This window comes from Eublepharis macularius, chromosome 11, assembly GCF_028583425.1.
Source record: "Eublepharis macularius isolate TG4126 chromosome 11, MPM_Emac_v1.0, whole genome shotgun sequence".
NCBI lineage: Eukaryota > Metazoa > Chordata > Lepidosauria > Squamata > Eublepharidae > Eublepharis > Eublepharis macularius.
In genome coordinates this window covers 1,448,120-1,468,312 of record NC_072800.1, presented here as the reverse complement: position 1 = coordinate 1,468,312, position 20,193 = coordinate 1,448,120, and the positions used below count along the sequence as shown (strand labels likewise).

The 20,193-nt window shown below is 44.9% G+C and overlaps 1 protein-coding gene across 5 annotated transcripts in view; it reads left to right on the top strand.

Moving 5' to 3' along the window:
- The window catches only part of HGSNAT (heparan-alpha-glucosaminide N-acetyltransferase), a 51,322-nt gene that overhangs the window by 8,042 nt on the left and 23,087 nt on the right, over positions 1–20,193 (top strand). For 3 of the 5 annotated variants that reach the window (XM_054991151.1, XM_054991149.1, XM_054991152.1), the window contains 6 exons: positions 544–613; positions 6,471–6,543; positions 9,055–9,164; positions 13,037–13,113; positions 16,156–16,186; positions 19,183–19,343. In XM_054991151.1, coding sequence (XP_054847126.1) covers positions 544–613; positions 6,471–6,543; positions 9,055–9,164; positions 13,037–13,113; positions 16,156–16,186; positions 19,183–19,343 — 522 coding nt within the window. The remainder of the gene's footprint in view (positions 1–543; positions 614–6,470; positions 6,544–9,054; positions 9,165–13,036; positions 13,114–16,155; positions 16,187–19,182; positions 19,344–20,193) is intronic. The other 2 variants (XM_054991150.1, XM_054991153.1) reach the window with 1 other exon arrangement.

The following is a 20,193-nucleotide window of genomic DNA, read 5'->3' as shown; positions in this document are numbered from 1 at the left end:
ACTGTAAGATAAAACTTTCAGCACATCTTTGGTGCTTTGTATTAAAACTATCAGTGGATCTCAAGGCTCCGCTCTGCTTGAGATTTCAGGAATTGCATGCAGACCAGAACCACAGAAAACTTAATTTGTCTGGACTGGTTTTATAATTTTACAATATCTAACAAGATCAGGCTTGCCTGGGCTATCCAGGTCAGGGCCAGCTGGGAGATAGTTGTCTCCAAAGATTGTAAAAGTTCTTGAAAGAGGACAAAAAAACCTCTTACCGTAGGGTTGCTACCTGGCCAGGAGAAAAATGTCCTATTTCTTAATTAGAGGCTTAATGTGTGGAAATGGGTAATTAATCTGGATCCTTATAATATTAAGTTACTGTGAAAAAGAAATCTCTGCCTTGTTAATCTGGTTTGAGATTATACCTTTTGGCCTCGCCTCTGTTTTTATTTAAATGTTGTTTTCTGCCCTCAGACCTCAGGGGTGAAGGTGGGCATCAGTTGCCAAGCTTTTGGTCTGTGGCAGTAATCAGACCTCTTACTTTCTTTTGTACAGCTATATTCTTTGCATTTCTCATCTATATGGGCACCTTCGCTCTACTGGCCTTGGGACAGTTTTGTGTGAAGTAAGTAGACCATTTCATGTTCTTTAGGAGCACAGCTAATTCATATAATTTGGAATTCTCATTCATGGTGGAAACGTAGCAGGATCTGTACTTCTCTTAATTAGCCCTCACAAAGTTGAGAAACAGATTTTCAAGTGAGAAGTATATAAAGACTGGTCAATATAGTTTAAATATAAATTGTATAATGAGTTAGGAATTGGATGGCTAGCATGGCTCTAACAAGGGATACATGTGGTGACTGCTGTCATTCATCAGTTCCACACATAAAATTTGTCACTGTTTTGCAGTAGTGCGTAAAGTTGGCAGGGATGGAATTCTGTGCAACTTGAAAGCTGCAGTCTGCTGGACCAGTGCAGTCAGGTGTCTACCAGCCACCTAGCTGAATTACCTGCCAGTGTGTCACTGGCTAAATTGGCCAAGCACTTGAGCTGCCTCTGTTTTGAAAAACATGGCCATGGCCGTCTATTGCTGGTGCTTCTCTTGGATGCTTCTGCCATTGAGAGTGTTCTGGAGCACAAAATGTTTGCCATAACTGAGTCTGCTCTAATTTATTATGGAGAAATATTGCATAAGAGCTAGAAATTAATGGCATCTACCTACAATTTTAGTACAGGACCAGCACTAATATTTATGGAGTATGGTGTTCTTTGGAAGCAATGTGATTTTGGTGAGCAGGAAAGGGTTCGCTGATCCTTTCTTTGTGAGAAGGGAGGAGGAACTCTAAGTTTCATGGCCCATTGGGAGAGGGTTATCTTCTCAAACATTTGGCACTGCCTTCAAGAAACAGTGGAGATTTTGTTGTTTCTTGCCTTTCCCCATCCCAATACTCCTGGGCAGATTAAGGGAGAGAGGTTATTGCTTGAGTGGACTTGTCATCCCCCGCCCCAGAAACAAGTGGTCCTCCGGTCACCTCCTCACAATCGGGGGAATGCAGGAGTCTGCTGGGGCAGCAAACACCCTGGGGCTGTCTGCACTGCAGTGCCCCACGCCCTGATGAGCTGCAGTGAGGCCCTCTGTGGTGCCTCCCTCTTGCCCACAGGACCAGAAGAGCCCCAGGTGTGGAGCAGGGGCAAAGGGATGGGAAGTGGGCCCCACTCCTCCTGGCACCTGCCTTCCAGAGCAGATGCACCCCTGGCCCAAGATGGGCATTTCAGTGCAAGAGCAGGGGGAGCTCGATGGGTCGTCTGTGCTTCAAAAGGTTTGCAAATTTGCCATCTCCGCGTGGAGAGCTTCAATTCACAGCAATAACAGGACTGGATCGGGAGTAATGGAATACTTGCAAATATACATTTTTATACATTTTTAGATGACCTTTGATGCCTATGAGCTGAAATATATTTATAGTCTGGATAATTAAGATTGTTGGTGTTGGCAGGCGATGTAAATGAGGTAGAATGCATATGTGTGGAATGTACCTTTCTGGGAGCAAGTGGGGACGTTGATTGAAGGTATCCCATGATAGGAGTTGCCAGTGGAATCCAAGGGACTTTCGCCGGGGTTCTTTAAGGGTTGTGTTGGAGCTGATAATAGGGAGTTGGTGGCAGCTTTGGAAACTGCTGGAAGCTGGGATGCCGCTCTGGTCCCATTATGTGCAAACAGTTCCCTTCAGCTCTCTCTTCATTGGGCAAACAAGTCCGTCCTTATGCAGTAGAATAAATTGGCACAAATAAGACATCAGTAAAAGAGGAGGGGAAACGTTTTTATCTTCTGGGCCATAGTGCTGCAGATCTGAAAGTCACTGTTCTCTTACAAAACAAAAACAAAACCCCAAACCAAAAAACCCTTCCAAGGAAGAATCCGGCCTGAAAGTGCTGAATTAGAATTCCTCAAGAAATTCAATACTCTCCCTGCGCCTGCTTAAACGGGGAGTCGGGTTTCCTCATTCACTATCACTGGTAACAGCTCAACAGGACCCACGCTTTGGAGATATTAATTAGTGGTTTTTAATGTTTTATCATGTTGTAACTTTTAACAGATGTTAATTTCTCTTATGCTTCACACTGCTTCTTTTTTTATTATAGTTTATCCTACTTTATTGGACTCGTTATCTGTAGCTTTTGATTTTGAATTTTGCTTTGGACCAACACTGCCATCTGCAACCTCTTTTATATATTAAATGTAGTTTTTATAGGTTTAATATTTTTGAGTCATTATGTTTGTGACCAGCTTTGAAATGATTTTTGTCTGCTGTTTTTCAAATTGAAATCTAATTGAAACACAGTGGGACTGTCAGATTATGTGGTGAGAAAAACTGCAGCTCCTGGAAAGTTACGGAAAACAGTCACATCGGTTTCATAAATATTCAAACTGAAAATGATTTTAAAAATACTATAACTGCAAATGGTAGAAAGAGAAATTGTAATAAAGAGAAACTGCAAATGGAAGAAAACTGATGTGGGAAACAGTAGAGATTAGGAATGACATTGTCACAAATACAGATGAACTTCTTTCAGATGTTTTGAAACCTTGGGAAAAAATCTGATAGTTCTAAAAAAAAAAAAAAACCACTGAAAATTTGGGAGAAATTGAAATATATTTTGTAGGCCATTTCCAATTTCATAGGCCATGGGTTTTGATGCTGCTAGGAAATGGTTTTTTCCCTGTTTCCCTATAGCATTGTAATGCATTCATACACCTTCTAAGGTTTCCTTGGGTTTTCTCTGATATTTCCCAAATCTGCTTTGATGCAAAGTTTTGGGAAAGATCCCGGCAAAGTCTGGATGTCTGCCATATGGGTGGGAAAGTTTCGATTTTCCTGCTTCTATAGCAGCCATTTTCTCTGACCCTGTAGCAGTTGTCACACACATACCACCCCCGCCCCCCGCCCCCAGCAACTGAGGTGCTTTTTTGTCTTTTAAAAATTGGCAAATACGTATCAATATAATTTATAACAGTGTGTGTATCACTTTCTGTGAGTTCCCAGCCTTTACTTTCTAAAAAATGTACCATAAGTCTTTAGCCTTTCCCCACATATCTTCACATGAATAGGATCTAGAGTCTATTAAAAAATGAAAGAAAATAATACACACATTGTCATAATGTTATATTGATAGGATGATGTATGTTTGCTGATTTTTTTTAAAAAAAAAACCCTGGAAAAGTCCATGTGGAAGCTGCAGCACCACCACACCGTATCAACAGCCTCAATAATGGGGAAGCCTGTCCCGATGTGGAAAGCAAACACATTTATTTTACTGCTTTAGGAACATAAAATGCATCATTTTTATCTTTGGTAGCTTGTGAATTTTGTTCAGACAGAATTGCAAATATATACGTTTGTGTGTTTGTCATAGAGAAGGAATATTAGTGATAAATAGTGACAAGTAAATAATAAAAATAGTCTTGAAAATATGTTGTATATATCAGGAAAGATCTAATACTGTAAATAGTCTGGAGTTTTTTTATTTTATTTACATTATATATAGTCTGCCTTTCTCACTGAGACTCAAGACAGGTTACACTTTTTAAGTTAATATAATCGACACCAGGGGCATTCAATAAGCAGTGCAACAACATATACAAATGCAAATGTGCAGAGATTCGAAAACAAGCGGAAATCCAGCTCTAAGCCTGACGTGTTAAATCACACAGAAACTACCCAGTAGGATCATACTTACAACAACAAACAGGTCATTGTAGTAAAGTCTGTAGTCCCTGTCCCTTTACTGGTGCATCTCTGTGAAACCTCTTCCTTACAGTGCAGCCCTCCGATCTGAGTTTTAAAAGCCCTCTTGAATAATTTGGTTTTGCATAGTAAGGGAGTGGTAATATCCTATATGATATCTGAGGAACATTTCCAGTGATAAGATTTTGAAGAATAGCAGTAATGAAACTGATAAAACCTGTGGAAAGGGAAGACATAAAGAAAAAGAATCCCTAGAAGATATTATCCTGAAGATAAAGAGAAGCTGTTAAAACATTGGAAACACTTTGTGTTTCTTAGATGTGGAAAATATCTCTAACTTCGTTATGGCTCTGCTGGCTGCATGTTATCTACGAAAGGAAGATTTGCAGATTATTTCTGTGAGGACTGAAGGCCTCTTGGTTGCATGTAAGTTCAGGTTCTTTCCTCTGTCTCCTACTCAGAGTAGCTACTAATCGTTTGATGTCCAGCATCTCCTTCAAAGCATGTGAAAAACCAAGAGTATTTTCAATGTAAATTACTTAGTGTAACGGTCACACTTTTAGTATTAGTCTAAACTCCTCAGTCTTTTTGTGACAATGCCATTCCTGATCTCTCTTGGTCCCAAATGTTAATTTTCTTCCATTTCATGTAGTAATAATTTTAAAAAATCATTTTCTGCCTGATGAATAATGCACTTGTCCCCAACTTATGGAATGGCCTACCTGAAGAGGTCAGGACAGCCATGGCAGATTACGTGGGAAGAACAACCTTTATTTTTGAGAAATTATGTTGATTTAAGGAACTCTCCTAATGTGGGGCAAAAAGCATAGGAACCCATAAAGATGCTTGCTAGTTCTATCTTGCCTCGCAGCACAGGAGCAGAGATGGGCATGAACCAGAAAAAAACCGAACCATGTGGTTTGTGTGTTTTGTCAAGTTTCACGAACCACGAACCATCACGAACCTGCTCCGGTTGCGAACCAGTTCATTTGGTTCATGAAAACGTCACTTCCAGGCCAGCAAATCACTACTTCCAGGTCAGCAGAAGGTCTGCAGAAAGCCCAACCCCCGTTGCCTAGGAAACTGATTAATTAGCACCAGGCTGCAGTGATGAACCAAAAAGCGAACCAAATGAACCGCCCTAAAGTTCGTGGTGGGTTGTCAGAAATGGGCTCTGATGAACCGCTGGTTCACAAACCATGAACCGGCCTGGTTCGTGATGAACTTTGATTGGTATTTCAGTTCATGCCCATCTCTACACAGGAGACTCCCAGCTCTGTATCTTTCTATTCAAATTCCCTGTTCATATAGAACTACTGCCTAACTGCTATGTTTAAACAATCTGAACAAACAGTAAATGAACCCAGACAAGAAGCAATGCTGGTTGAGGGGGTAGAGATCTTGAAAGACATTGTGATCTCCATTTTCAGTGGGGTTCAGTTGTCTTTTGCAGATTTGGTTAAGAGTATACGTGTTATACTGGATCCGGCGCTGCTGCTAGAGAAGGAAGTTAATGCAGCTGCTACTAATGCCTTCTTCAAACTCAGACTAGCCTGGAAGGTTTCATCAGATTTTAATCTGGCAAAACAGAAGACATTTACAAGTTCATTAAGTTCATAAAACTATTGTTAATATAGTAACAGTAGCCAGAGTTTAAAATATTATTAAGTAAATAAAAGTACACAACAATGTGAAAAGTTCAGTAACATCTATTTATTAAAATGGTGGTGGAGAGTGCCCTCAAATTATAGCTGATTTACAGTGACCTCTGGTGGGGTTTTCAAGGTAAGAGAGTAACAGAGGTATATGGATACGGATCTTGGGAACCAACTGTGATGCCTTAATTGAATTACTTCAAAAACAAATGAAAATGTGCAACCATGTTTTACCCAAAATTGTTCTTTTGGGCATAATGTAGAGGTTTACCTCACATGCATATATTATTTGAAACATGACAAGTTTTCAGAAGTAAGTTTTGCAAATCCCGAAGAAGGGAGTTTTAACTCTTGATAGCTTATACCCTGAAAATCTCTCAGGTGCCGTTGGACTCCCAATCCCGCTGTTCTGCTGCAGACCAACACAACTGCCCATCTGAAGCTGCGAATCCGGTGTCTGGAACTTAAATATGTACCCTGAGTTGCCTAGCCTAGAGTGCAGAATGGTTTGCAAATGGCGCTGCCTTGCTTTCTACTTCTTACTGTGTGTTCTAAGTGTTTTTCTTTTACTCTTAAGCAGCATTGAACCAATCAGGAACTGGCTTTACGTGAAGATGAATCCAAGAGAAACAGATCGTCTTATTAATTCAGTAAGCTCAGCACAGTACAAGTACAATGAAGTTTATTGTCTGTGGCCAAAGGCCGTTTACAATGCTTGGTTCTTTCCCTCCATTTTAACATTTTCAAGAGGGGTCATTTAATAGGTCATGGAAGTTCAGGCACTGTTTGATAATTGGATTTTTATGGAATACCAGCTGGCTTGCCGTGCAATCCTAAAAAAATTTATACTCTTCTACACACATTAACTAGAATGGTGTAAATCTGTTTAGGATTGCATTGTTCAGGTGAATTCTCAGATGCGTGGAGATCCCTTGATGAGCACAGCATCAGTTAATGGCTTCTCTTTGTGAAATTAATGACTTCACAGAGCCATGGATGGAACTTGTATGCCACCCTACCATCATCTCAAATATACTGTATTTACTCAAAAGGAAGACCGCTTTTTCCTCAGGAGTGCTGTCAAGAAAAAGAAGGGGTTATCTTACATTCGTTTACATGCTGCAAGTAGGCACAGTTTTTAAAAAAACGTTTTATGAGTAACATTTTTAAGGGGGTCAACTTACATTTAGGGTTGTCTTCTTGTTAGTTAGATACAGTCATCTTTTTTTATATAATTGGCTGCCAGAAATTGACTGAGGTGCATATGGCTGTGAACTGGCCTGTAATGCATGAGGGAGGACACCAAAACTGTGATTCAGCTGCAGTGTGCTTCAGTACTATCTTGGTCACAGATTACTAGCTTGAGTGTGGCTTGAGTTATGGTCTCTTTGCTAGCTTGATTACTAGCAGATTACTAGCTTGAGTGTGGCTTGAGCTATGGTCTCTTTGAGTGAGTCCATATTCAACTAAAAGAATGTTCTTTTTAAAAAATTAATGGATTTACTTTCCTCCCGTGTGAAGATCAAAGTAGAATGCAGGCCAGATAATCATTAGCAAAACTCCCCCAAATGGTGCCATTTCTGCAAAAAGGTGGTCCCACTTAAGGAAACCCAGTAGCTTAGCAACAACTGTGACTCCTGGTGGTGGCAGGAGGGCTCTGGTGCAGGAAGAAAACGCAGGAGTCGCACCTGTTCCAACTCGTTCATTGGTCATCTTGCCAAAGGCAGGAGTTCTCCTTCCTCCTGAACGGAAGCACGCGGCCAGCTGCAGCAGCGGGGAAACTGCTGAGGTGCCTGTCCTCAGTCCCATTACCCTCCTCTCTGCTGCTGCTGCTGCTGCTGCTGCACACCCCCTAAGCGCATTGTTAGCAAGAAGCTTTGGGGCCATCTTTAGTAGTAGATTTCATAAATGTACGAAACGAAGCCCCTTCCCTTTTCACCTCTGATAGCTTGAGGGTGGTAGTGAATACACGGTGGTCAGGGAAACTGCTTATCTTAGTCCTTTAAAGGAAGAGGCTGGATGAATATTTGTCAGGGATGCTTTAGGCTCATCCTGCATAGGGCAGGGGGTTGGACTAGAAGGTCGGTATGGCCCCTTCCAACTCTGTGATTCTGGGAAATTATTTCAAACTAGGAAGACCTGTAATAGCCCTTGGCCAAAGGCCTCCCAAAATACAGAGCAGGCTCTGTATTCCTCCTCTGGAGGACGCTTCCATCAGGAGAGAAACAGCTATTGGTGGTTCCTGGCCCCAGGGAGGCCCACCTGAACTCAACCAGAGCCAGGGCGTTTTCAGTCCTGGCTCCAGCCTGGTGGAACTCCCTGTCTAGTGAGACTAGGGCCTGGCAGGATTTATCGTTTCACTGGGCCTATGAGACAGAGATGTTATGCCAGGCGTATGGTTGAGGCTGGGCCAGGCCTCCGCCAGCCGAAAAGGAGGGGAAGTGAAAGATCTGAACCCCTCCCTACTAGGGCTGCCCACCATCTGGTTTTCAAATTAGCGCGTATTGATGCTGCCATCTAGCTATTATAGTGTCTCTTATGTTGTGCTGTTGGATATTTTAAAATGTTTTTATCGTTTTATATATAAATTATATGATGAGTTTTAAACTGTTGTGATTCGCCCTGAGCCTGTTCGTGAGGAGGGCGGAATAAAAGTTTGAAGTAAATAAAATAAATAATAAAAAATCTGCGGAATGAAAAATATGAAAAAGTGAGACATTCTGTAAAGGATTCTACATTGTGCTGCATGAGAACCCAGTTGTGAGGGCAACGTTTGCTAATCTCACCGTGCTTTTAAATATGGCAGCTGTATCGGTTTAGTGAATTATCTTGATTAAATTATTTTCACACCCTCAATTCCCAGTTGGTAAACATGGGAATAATAATAGGGAATATGGTCCTTGTTGTGCGGCTGGGAACAGCTGACTTTATGTATCTTAATCAACTGCTACAGTGGTGGGAGCGGATAAAATTGCGTTTATAGAAACATACCTCCTTCATAGCTGTGGAGTATTGGACCAAGGTAACACTGAATGATAACACCTCACACAAAATAATTCTGAAGAAAAAGAATATTACATACACATGTTCTAAATAGGCAGAAATTTATTCAGGCTTATCAGCGGCATTGCTAACTCTACACTGCTTCTTTGTTTTTCAAGGAACTTGGCTCCCCAAGAAGAACAGATTCCATTAGCAGTGGTTTACCTCCTGGGGTATGGAGCCCTGGGTCGACCATACAGAGACTGCGCTCGCTGGATACGTTCAGAGGGTAACTTGCAGCTGTGGAGAATTTCTTCCTATGTATTTTAAACTTTTGCCTTTATGAGTGAAATAGAGCTAGTAAAACAATTACTACTTTTAACCATTTTCTGGAATGGTTAGGCCTAGAACGTGGCCTAAGGGCCAGCAGGAGGGTGCAGCTTGGCCTGGAGCCCCCAGCAAGTCCATAAGGGCCTGAAGGTGGCCTGTGGTGGGAGGCCAGGCTCTCGCCCAAGGAGGGAGTCTGAGCCTGGGGGCTGGTGATGACAGTTTCCTATGGGTCTTCTGCCCGTTACTTAGAGCACCCCACCCCCGCCCCCAGCTGGTTGGCTTTACACCTGCCCTTTAACCTTTAAAGAGCCATTATTTTCAGCGAGGGTAGGCCTCACCTCCACGCTGAAAATAATGGCCCTCAGAATTCAAAGGCAGATGCACCTCTGACTAGCTGGGGAGTGCTCCCTCCTCCCTAGCTGCTCCTGCCTCCCTACCAGGATTCCTGGTTCCGATATTATTGACAATGATGACGTCAGAATTAGGAATAGTTTCTAAGGGGCAGGAGCAATATCTGATATTGCCAGCCTGGTAGCTGAAATCAGATCAGCAATATCTGACTGCACACCCCGAATGGAGATGCCAGGTAACAGTGCTTCCAGACACCACGGCGGCAGCATTCCCGTGTCTTCAGTACTGCCCGGTCGTTTCATATTTAGGCTGTGGCAATATTTTTGGCTTTGAACAGTGATTAACTTTTCTCCTCCTCATTGTGAATTGGCTAAAGCCAGACTAGACAGACTGGTGGTGTGATTAGCTTGGCTCCCTGTTTGGTTGTGCCCCGACCTTTCCTGGTTGGGCTGGCTGGCATTTTCAAATCCCGGGCAGCATGGTGCCATCTCCTGTTGTTCTTAAATGGAGTAGGATTACTAAAAGAAAACAAGGCCAGTAAATTTTTGTTTAAAGGACCAGTCTCATTAAAGAGGTGGAAGACAATAGCTTCTGAATGTTCACAGAATCACAGAGTTGGAAGGGGCTGTACAGACCTTCTAGTCCAACCTCCTGCCCAATGCAGGATGAGCCTAAAGCATCCCTGACAAATATCCATCCAGCCTCTTCTTGAAAACTGCCAGTGAAGGGGAGCTCACCGCCTCCCTAGGCAGCTGCTTCCACCTTTGAACTACTACGACCGTGAATTTTTTTCCCCTAATATCCAGCTGGTACCTTTCTGCATGTAATTTAAGCCCATTGCTTTGGGTCCTATTCTCTGCTGCCAACTGGAACAACTCTTTGCCCTCCTCCAAATGACAGCCTTTCAAATATTTAAAGAGAGCAATCATGCCCCCCCTCAACCTCCTCTTCTCCAAACTAAACATTCCCAAGGCCCTCAGCCTTTCCTCGTAGGGCTCAGTCTCTAGACCCCTGATCATCCTCATTGCTCTCTTCTGCACCCTCTCAATTTTGTCCACATCCTTTTTGTAGTGAGGCCTCCAGAACTGCCCACAGTACTCCAGGTGTGGCCTGACCAAGGCAGTATAGAGAGGGGCTATGACCTCCTACAATTTTGATGCTATGGCCCATTTGATACAACCCAGGATTGAATTGGCCTTTTTTGCCACCACATCACACTGACTGCTCATATTTAGTTTACAGTCCACTCTTACCCCAAGATCCCTTTCACATATACTACTGCCCAGAAGTGTATCCCCCATCCAGTATTTGTGCTTCTCATTTTTGTGGCCCAGATGTAATACTGTGCACTTGTCCTTGTTGAATTGCATCCTATTCACAGCTGCCCACTTCTCCAGAGTATTCAGGTCTTGTTGAATTTTCTTGGGTGTTTGCTACCCCTCCCAAGTTGGTATCATCAGCAAATTTAATGAGTAGCCCGTTTACCCCTTCATCCAGATCATTGATAAAAATATTGAGAAATACTGGTCCCAAAACAAATGTTGTCTTGTTTTAATTTAAATTAGTTTCTCTACTGTTTATACACAACAGCAGAACTGTGTGGCTCACACAGTTTATATGCAACAGCAAACTTGCTTGGCTGGGATGCCCAAGAGACAGTAAGATCTCCATTTATGGCCCCTTTCCTCCCTAGGGACTCAGTGTGGCTTACATAGTTCTCCTCTCCTCCGTTTAATCCTTGCATAACTTGCTGCAGCCTTCAAACCCAGCTCCAGCCGTGCCCTTCACCCTTCAGAGCTGTTCCCCCCTGCATGCAGAAGCTAAAACCTCCCCTTCCCCTGCCTCCATTGACTACCTGGGTGGTTCAAAGTACTCTTGTCGCCCAGAGCTGGTGTGGGGGCAATAGGGCAGAAGTAAGGTAAGGTGTGTAGACTTCCTCCCTCTTCTCCAGCACAGGAGATGGCTGAGGCCTTAGGGCAGCACACTGAAGCTCAGTGACTGACAGATGGGAGCAGCCCCTGGGAAGGCGAAGGACGGTTGCACGGCTGCAAGTGCTTCTCCAGGAGCAGGGCCACGGCTGTCAGCAGGAGTATATTAAAGAACCCTCTTTGATGACTGTGGCCATTTTCTCCTTCCTTTGTCTTGCTCAAGTGAAATTATTTATTGTGTACCACCTGAATGCTCAATAAGCCACTTTGTTGCTTTAATTAAGGATAATTATTAAGGATGATGATTAAATAACCAGTAGAAAGCCTGCAGTAGCATGTTAGTAAGTGGCAATGAAAGGCAGGCAAGAGCAGCATGAACAGACGTGCTGTCAAGTCACAACCGACCCCGGCAAGGGGCTTTCAAGGCAAGTGAGGCACAGAGGTGGGTTTTGGCCGTGGCCTTCCCCTGCGGAGCAGTTGCAGCCTTCCCTGGTGGTGTCCCATTCAAATTCTGATGGGGGCTGGCCCTGTTTAGCTTCTGAGGTCTGATGAGATCAGACTATACCATGCCGCCCTCTCGCCAGGAAGAGCAACACATTCAAGCACAACTGATTGCAAGACAGAAGAACACTTTTGGAGCCAGTAGTTACTGGTCCACCGTCTTCCATCCCCGCCTCTGAAAGCAGCATCTGGTATTGTAACCTGCTGTTAACCATTTGCTCTTAATCCCAACGGATTGGAAGGGGTTGAAGTGCCAAGTGCATTTATGGGAAGCAGGGCGGGGCTTGGCGAGGGAGGTCCTCTCTCGAGTCTGGTCACCCACTGCCTGGGCAGGAACCTTTTGACATGGACAATACAGCAGTTTTAACCAGGGGCTGGATTCAGAAGCGCCCTTGCTGAAGCAGAAGACTCTCTGCTTGTTCCAGGAAGAGACTGTGAGTTCCATGGACCTCCCTTGAGATGCTGCGTTCCACCCTGGTTGTTCCTGAAGCTCTGCTGACCCACATAAGGCAGGAGGAGCCATTCCACAAGCAGAGCGCCTCTGGGTGTGTGTGTGTTGCAGGCGGGGGGGGGGGCGCGAGATCCATTGAGATCCACAGAGGAGGAACTGAAGCGGAGGCAGTGAGGCTTGCGTGTTGCCCTAAAGGACGGTGCGTCATCTTCTGGACCATGTTTATGGCAGCATGACCCGTGGTCCCTCCTACTGGGTCGTGGCAGGCCACGGTGAGGTTCTGAATGGGCTGCAGCACTAGTGACATTTTATGTGGGCCCTTCGTTAAGGCTCCTGATCGTGTTTTGTGTTCAAGGGCCCACACCAAATGGGATGTTCTCTTTTGATACTGCTGCCTGCAGCATGTAGATTGAGTTTGTTTTTATTGTAAGACTTAAAGTGGAACCACTTAATCCAAAAATATTGCAACATTTTAAAGGCCAGGGAGCACTGCACAAATTTGGCACACATCTTCTCAATGGTGGCTTTAAAAATTTTAATGGTAAATATGCATTCACGTGTTCACTGCGTAATATTGACTTGCTTTTCATACTTTTGCAGGTTGGCTCTGACAATTATGGTGTTTGTGAATTATGGTGGAGGAAAGTACTGGTTCTTCAAGCATCAGAGCTGGAATGGTAAAATGTTTTTAAATCATCTCCCCCAATGCCTTGTAGTCCTTCTCGCCATTATACTGTCCCACAAGTACCTCCTAGTTCAGCTTCTATGGAGCCCTTCCCTGTTGTTTTGGCAAGTTCAGGCTATTGTTGAGAACTGCCTTAGAAAACCATGAAATACAGTAGCCTAGAATTCCTAGGGCTTAAGTATTGGGGCCAAATCCTGACAGCCCATTATCAGGAAAAGCTGCTACAGGACAGGCCAGTAAAAACAGAGAAAACCTGGGAAGGTTACCCTGAAAGGTTTCAGTCACTTCTGTGCTCTAAAGGATCCTTCGCCAGAGCTCCTTTCCCTCCTGCAGGATTCCAAATGTACATTTATTTATTTATTTATTCATTTATTTATTTAATTACATTTTTAGACCACCCTCCCCGTCAGACGGGCTCAGGGCGGTTTGACAACAAATTAAAAACAGTAAAAACATTATAAAAACATTAAAACATCGTATAAAAAACCATTAAAATTGGCGGGTGTGGAATATTAAATATTAAACTGCAGCATTGTCCTGCCTGGGTGGTGGAGGGTCTTCAGTGGTCTGGCTGGCGAGAGGACAGCCCAGCCCCCACCAAATGCCCGGTGGAACATCTCCGTCTTGCAGGCCCGGCGGAAAGATAACAAATCCTGCCGGGCCTTAGTTTCCTCAGACAGAGAGTTCCACCAGGTCGGAGCCAGAACCGAGAAGGCCCTGGCTCTGGTAGAGGCCAGGCGGACCTCCCTGGGGCCAGGGACCATCAGCAAGTGCTTAGTGGCTGATCGAAGCGACCTCCGGGGAACATATGGGGAGAGGCGGCCCCGAAGGTATGCTGGGCCCAGTCCGCATAGGGCTTTATAGGTCAACACCAAAACCTTGAACCGGACCCGGTACTCAACCGGTAACCAGTGCAGCTGACGGAGGATGGGTGTTATATGAGCCATGATTGGTGCTCTGGCAACCACCTGTGCAGCTGCATTCTGAACCAGCTGCAGTTTCCGGATCAAGCCCAAGAGAAGCCCTGCATAGAGCAAGTTGCAGTAGTCTAATCGGGAGGTGACCATTGCCTGGATCACTGTTGTGAGGTCATGGGTCGATAGGTAGGGGACAAGTTGTCGAGCCTGTCTTAGATAGAAGAAAGAGGATCTAACAACCGCTGCAACCTGTGCCTCCATAGACAAGGAAGCATCCAGGACCACCCCCAGGCTCCTCGCTCTCGACACCGGCGTAAGTAGCGCTCCGTCGAGAGCAGGGAGCCGGAGTCCCACACCCATGGACCCTAGACCTACATGCAGGACCTCCGTCTTCAAGGGATTCAATGTCAGCCGACTCTGCTTCAACCATCCAGTCACAGCTCCGAAGGCATGTTCCAGGACATCTGGGGCAGAGCCAGGCCGTCCATCCATCATCAGATACAATTGGGTGTCATCTGCGTATTGATGGCACCCAAGTCCGAAACTCCGTACCAGCTGGGCGAGGGGGCGCATATATACATTAAATAGCAGAGGGGAAAGTATTGCCCCTTGAGGGACACCGCACACCAACGGGTGGCGGGATGACAACTTCTCCCCTAGTGCCACCCTCTGTCCCCGACCATGGAGAAAAGAGACAAACCACTGCAGAGCTGTCCCTCGAATCCCCACATCGGCAAGGTGGTGGACCAACAGGTCATGATCGACCGTGTCGAATGCTGCTGATAGATCTAATATCAGCAGTGCAGACGCGCCTTGGTCCAGCTGTCTACGGAGATTGTCCATCAGGGCAACCAGCAATGTCTCCGTCCCATGTCCCGGACGGAAGCCCGACTGGAAGGGATCTAGGGATGAGGAATCATTCAGGAAGACCTGCAGCTGCTCTACCACCGCTTGCTCAATCACCTTGCCCAGGAACGGGAGGTTCGAAACTGGGCAGTAACTGACCGGGTCGGTAGGATCCAAAGATGGTTTTTTCAGGAGAGGCCTAACCACAGCTTCCTTCAACGCTTCCGGGAAGATCCCAGAGCTCAGAGACATGTTGACAATGGCCTCCAGGGCATCCCGTAGCCCATCTATGCTGGCCTTCACCAGCCACGAAGGGCACGGGTCCAAGGAGCATGTGGTAGGCCTAACTGCTCGCAGGATCCTGTCAATCTCATCCGCAGAGAGTGGACTGAAATCATCCCAGAAGGCGGCCAAGGGGCCTCTAGTTCGCACACTGTATCAACTGTGGCTGGGAGATCACGGCGGAGAGACAAGATTTTATCAGCAAAAAAGCTCCCAAAAGCCTCACAGCTAATACCCGAATTTAAATTTTGGGAAGAAACACGCTTGAAACACCCAGGCAGTTGACTTGAGCAGGTGTAGTTTATTTCAGGAAATATATAACCTGTCTCTCTAGAGACCTGCTTGAGATAGCTCACAAAGTGAAATAATACAACACAATCATAAAACAGTATAAAAATAACAGCTAACCATAAAATGCACCTGGGGGTAAAAACAGCACAAAACAAGTCAGCACCCTAAATGATCTTCATTAAATAGTTCTGAGACGAGAAGCAGACCATAAAAGTAGCTGAAAAACTAAACCTCCCAGTTAAGAGCCTGGGTAAAAATTAAACGTTTTGGCATGGCATCTGAAGGGCAGTAAAGAAGGCATTGGAGGAAAGCTTTCCACACCTTGCCGTGTGCCACCACCGGAAAAGCCCTGTCTGTGGTCGCTGCCTGTCTCACCTCTGCAGGTGGGGCCACAGAGCAGAGCATGGGAAGACGATCTTAACTGGCGTGCTGGACAGTAGGGGAGGGGAGGCTGAGAAGAAGTGGTGGGGAAAGGGTTAAGCACCCCCCCCTTCCCCTGCCTTTTCTCCACTCCAACCTCTTCCCCTCTCCAAGGTGCCTTCTCCTGAAAAGAAGGCTATCGTGGCTCAATTCCGTGTATCTGCTTGCCACGCTCAATTTTCCTCATTTGAAATATGTTAACAAAATAGATAAGGAAGATATTGATTGGGTAGTCTATTATCATGAAGGTTAAACAACTTCCTTTTTTCTCTTTGTAGGACTAACTGTAGCAGACCTTGTCTTTCCGTGGTAAGTAATCCTCATCTCCAGTGTATCTAACTGTTTGATCTTGAAATCTGGGAATTGTCCATCTTCACTATAGGTGCTGTTTTCCAATATTTTTGTGCCCCTGCCTCTGTAGTGGCCATTCTCCCACCATCACTTGGGGAGGGGGCTTTTATTGTTCTTTTTAATTGGCAGTTGTATACAGGTATATCACTATAACATTATAACAATATATGTGTAAGAGGTTCTCTGAAGTCTCTGTTTTCATTTTTGTTAAAAAGTAAGTCTAGCACTTTTCGTTGCAGAGACTTAAGGTGAAAGGCATCATGTTTTCAATGAAAGAGTCTACAATGTGCTTCTATCTACAATGACATTTTTCTCTACCAGGAAGAGGTTCGATTTTAAAACTGAATTAAAATAATAATAATAATATAACATTTTATTTATATACCGCCCTTCAGGACGACTTAACACCCACTCAGAGTGCTTTACAAAGTATGTTGTTATCTCCACAACAACAAATACCCTGCGAGGTGGGTGGGGCTGAAAGAGCTCCTAGAAGCTGTGACTGTCCCAAGGTCACCCAGCTGGCTACAAGTGGAAGAGTGGGGAATCAAACCCGGCTCTCCAGATTAGAATCCAACGCTCTTAACCACTACACCAAACTGGCTTTACCATAGGAAGTTGCCGGAAGTTGCTCAATTGCTCTCCCCTGATCTAAAATTTACCTCAGCACAGTGCATCAGTATATGATCACTTGTATTTGAATCATTTACTATACGCTATAATTCTGTCGCAGTTTTTGAGGGGGGAAAGGTCCCCATGCAGAGAGGCCTGTGCTTCATACCCTCCCCGCAGTATGTCACACCCAACCTCTGAATGCTTTCATTTTTTAAAAAATCACATCTCTGGAACTTTTCATTGGGCAGCTGTAAGGGAAAACATAAGAACATAAGAACATAAGAACATAAGCAAAGCCATGTTGGATCAGGCCAGTGGCCCATCCAGTCCAACATTCTGTCACACACAGTGGCTAGAAATCCAGTGCCATCTAAAGGACTGTCAGTGAGGCCAGGACACCAGAAGCCCTCCCACTGCCTTCCTTCCAGCACCAAGACAACAGAGCACCACCTCCCCACAAAGAGAATACCATCTATCTCCTGTGGCTAATAGCCACTGATGGACCTCTGCTCCATATATTTGTCCAGTCCCCTCTTGAAGCTGGCAATGCTTGTAGCTGCCACCACCTCCTGTGGCAACGAATTCCATGTGTTTATCACCCTTTGTGTAAAGTAGTATTTTCTTCTATCTGTTCTAACCCGACTGCTCAATAATTTCATAGAGTGCCCACGAGTTCTTGTATTGTGAGAAAGGGAGAAAAACACATCTTTCTCTACCTTCTCTAACCCGTGCATTATCTTGTAAACCTCTATCATGTCTCCCCTCAGTCGTCTTTTCTCCAGGCTAAAGAGCCCCAAGCGCCTCAATCTTTCCTCATAGGGAAAGTGTTCCAACCCTTTAATCATTTTAGTTGCCCTTCTCTGTACTTTTTCCAGTGCTATGATATCTTTTTTAAGGTGTGGCGACCAGAACTGTACACAGTACTCCAAATGAGGCCTCACCATCGATTTATACAGAGGCATTATGATACCGGCTGATTTGTTTTCAATCCCTTTCCTAATAATCCCTAGCATAGCATTAGCTTTTTTTATGGCAGTCGCACACTGTGCTGACGTTTTTAGTGAGTTATCTATCATGACTCCAAGATCTCTCTCTTGGTCAGTCTCCGCCAGTTCAGACCCCATCAACTTGTATTTATATTTTGGATTTTTGGTTCCAATGTGCATTACTTTGCACTTGGCTACATTGAACCTCATTTGCCACATGGATGCCCACTCTTCTAGCCTCGACAGATCCCTTTGGAGAGCCTCACAATCCTCTCTGGCTTTCACCACCCTGAACAATTTCGTGTCATCTGCAAATTTAGCCACTTCACTGCTTAATCCCAATTCCAAATCATTAATAAACAAGTTAAAAAGCATTGGACCCAATACCGACCCCTGTGGCACCCCACTGCTCACCACCCTCCACTGTGAGAAGTGCCCGTTTATACTCACTCTCTGTTTCCTATTAATTAGCCAGTTTTCGATCCACAAGAGGACTTGGCCCTTTATCCCATAGCTACTGAGCTTACTTAGGAGCCTTTGATGAGGAACTTTGTCAAAAGCTTTCTGGAAGTCAAGATAAACAATATCTATCGGGTCTCCCTTGTCCACTTGTTTGTTCACTCCCTCAAAGAACTCTAACAGATTGGTGAGACAAGATCTTCCCTTACAGAACCCATGCTGAGTTTTCCTCATCAGCTTTTGGTCATCAATGTGCCCACTAATTTTATTTTTGATAATAGTTTCCACCAACTTACCCGGTATTGACGTCAGGCTGACTGGCCTGTAATTTCCCGGATCTCCCCTGGAACCTTTTTTAAAGATGGGGACAACATTAGCTACCTTCCAGTCCTCAGGAACAGATGCAGAGTTTAATGACAGATTACATATTTTTGTGAGGAGATCTACAAGTTCACACTTGAGTTCTTTCAGAACTCTTGGATGTATGCCATCTGGGCCCGGTGATTTATCAGTTTTTAAATTATCTAGCAGTCGCATAACCTCCTCTCTCGTCACCTCAATGTGACTCAGGTCTTTCAAAACCCCTCCCAAAGTCAGTGCTTCCGGAGTGGGCATGCACTTCTTATCTTCCACAGTGAAGACAGAAGCAAAGAACGCATTCAGCTTCTCGGCCATTTCCCTATCACCCTTTAGTAATCCTTTTACGCCTTGGTCATCCAAGGGCCCCACTGCCTCCCTAGCTGGTTTCCTACTTCTAATATATTTAGAACATGCAGGCAGACTGGTCTGGATTGCTTGGAATGGGATGAGGGGATGAATAGCTGTTGGGAGCTGCGTCAGCTGACCTCTTCCTGAGCAAATCCATGATGTGTCTCCCTCTTCTTGCCTCTCCAGGTTTGTGTTTATCATGGGCACCTCCACTGCACTCTCTCTGAGTTCCATGCTGAGACGGGGATGTTCTAAGAGGCAGCTGCTGCTGAAAATCCTCTGGCGAAGTTTCCTCCTCATCCTGATTGGTGTCGTGGTGGTGAACCCAAATTACTGCCTTGGCCCTTGTGAGTTCTGAGAGATTGGTTTCATTTCATGCTGTCTGAGGAATGTGTCTGTCACTTCTACACAGCGGTTCTTGGGTAAAAGTGAGATTTGTGTGCTCCACTGCAAAGAAGAGTTTCACTTTGTGCTGCATGCCTGGAAATGCTTGGATGGTTGGGGCTGCCACCCTACCCTTTCTTCTGATACGTTGGTGCTAGAAACAACATGAGGGGAAATAAAACATTCCAAAACTCACTTCAAAGGGTTGTTTGTTTAGCCCTGCAGAGTTTCTGTAGTGGTAGGGCTGATTTCAGGTTGAGGAAAGTGCAAAACAAACATGCCAAGCCCTTTGTCCACTATAACTGTTTGCATTTTCACATGCCATCTGGGAGGAACCTAGTTGCAGGTTCTCGATGAATATGTAATAAAAAATCATCTTGTTTATGTTATTCTTGGTGATAAAGAAATCAGTTTCATACGCGATACTCTTCCTTTCCAGCAGCCAGGCCAAGCTTTGAGAAGCCTTTCTCCCCTAAGTCCCCCCCACCCCCAGGCCCCTCCCACTCCCCGTCTGCTCATCCCCACATTAGCCTTAGGTACTGACAGCCGGAGGCGGAATGATGTAGGGGCCCCACTGAAGTCCCTGCGGCTAAGAAGAACATCCCAGCGGGGCAGCCTGAGTGCAGATACAGCTGGCAGCATCAGGGGACTACTGGGCACTGCAGGGTCACTGGGCGCTTCAGTCTGTGCCAAGCGTGCAGGAATTTAAAAGAAGGAAATCTCGACAATATATTCTAGTGCTCACATTTAAGAAAAAGAACAAGTCCACCAAAATTAGCTGAGACTGCTGTACCTATTCTGCTTTGTGCCGAT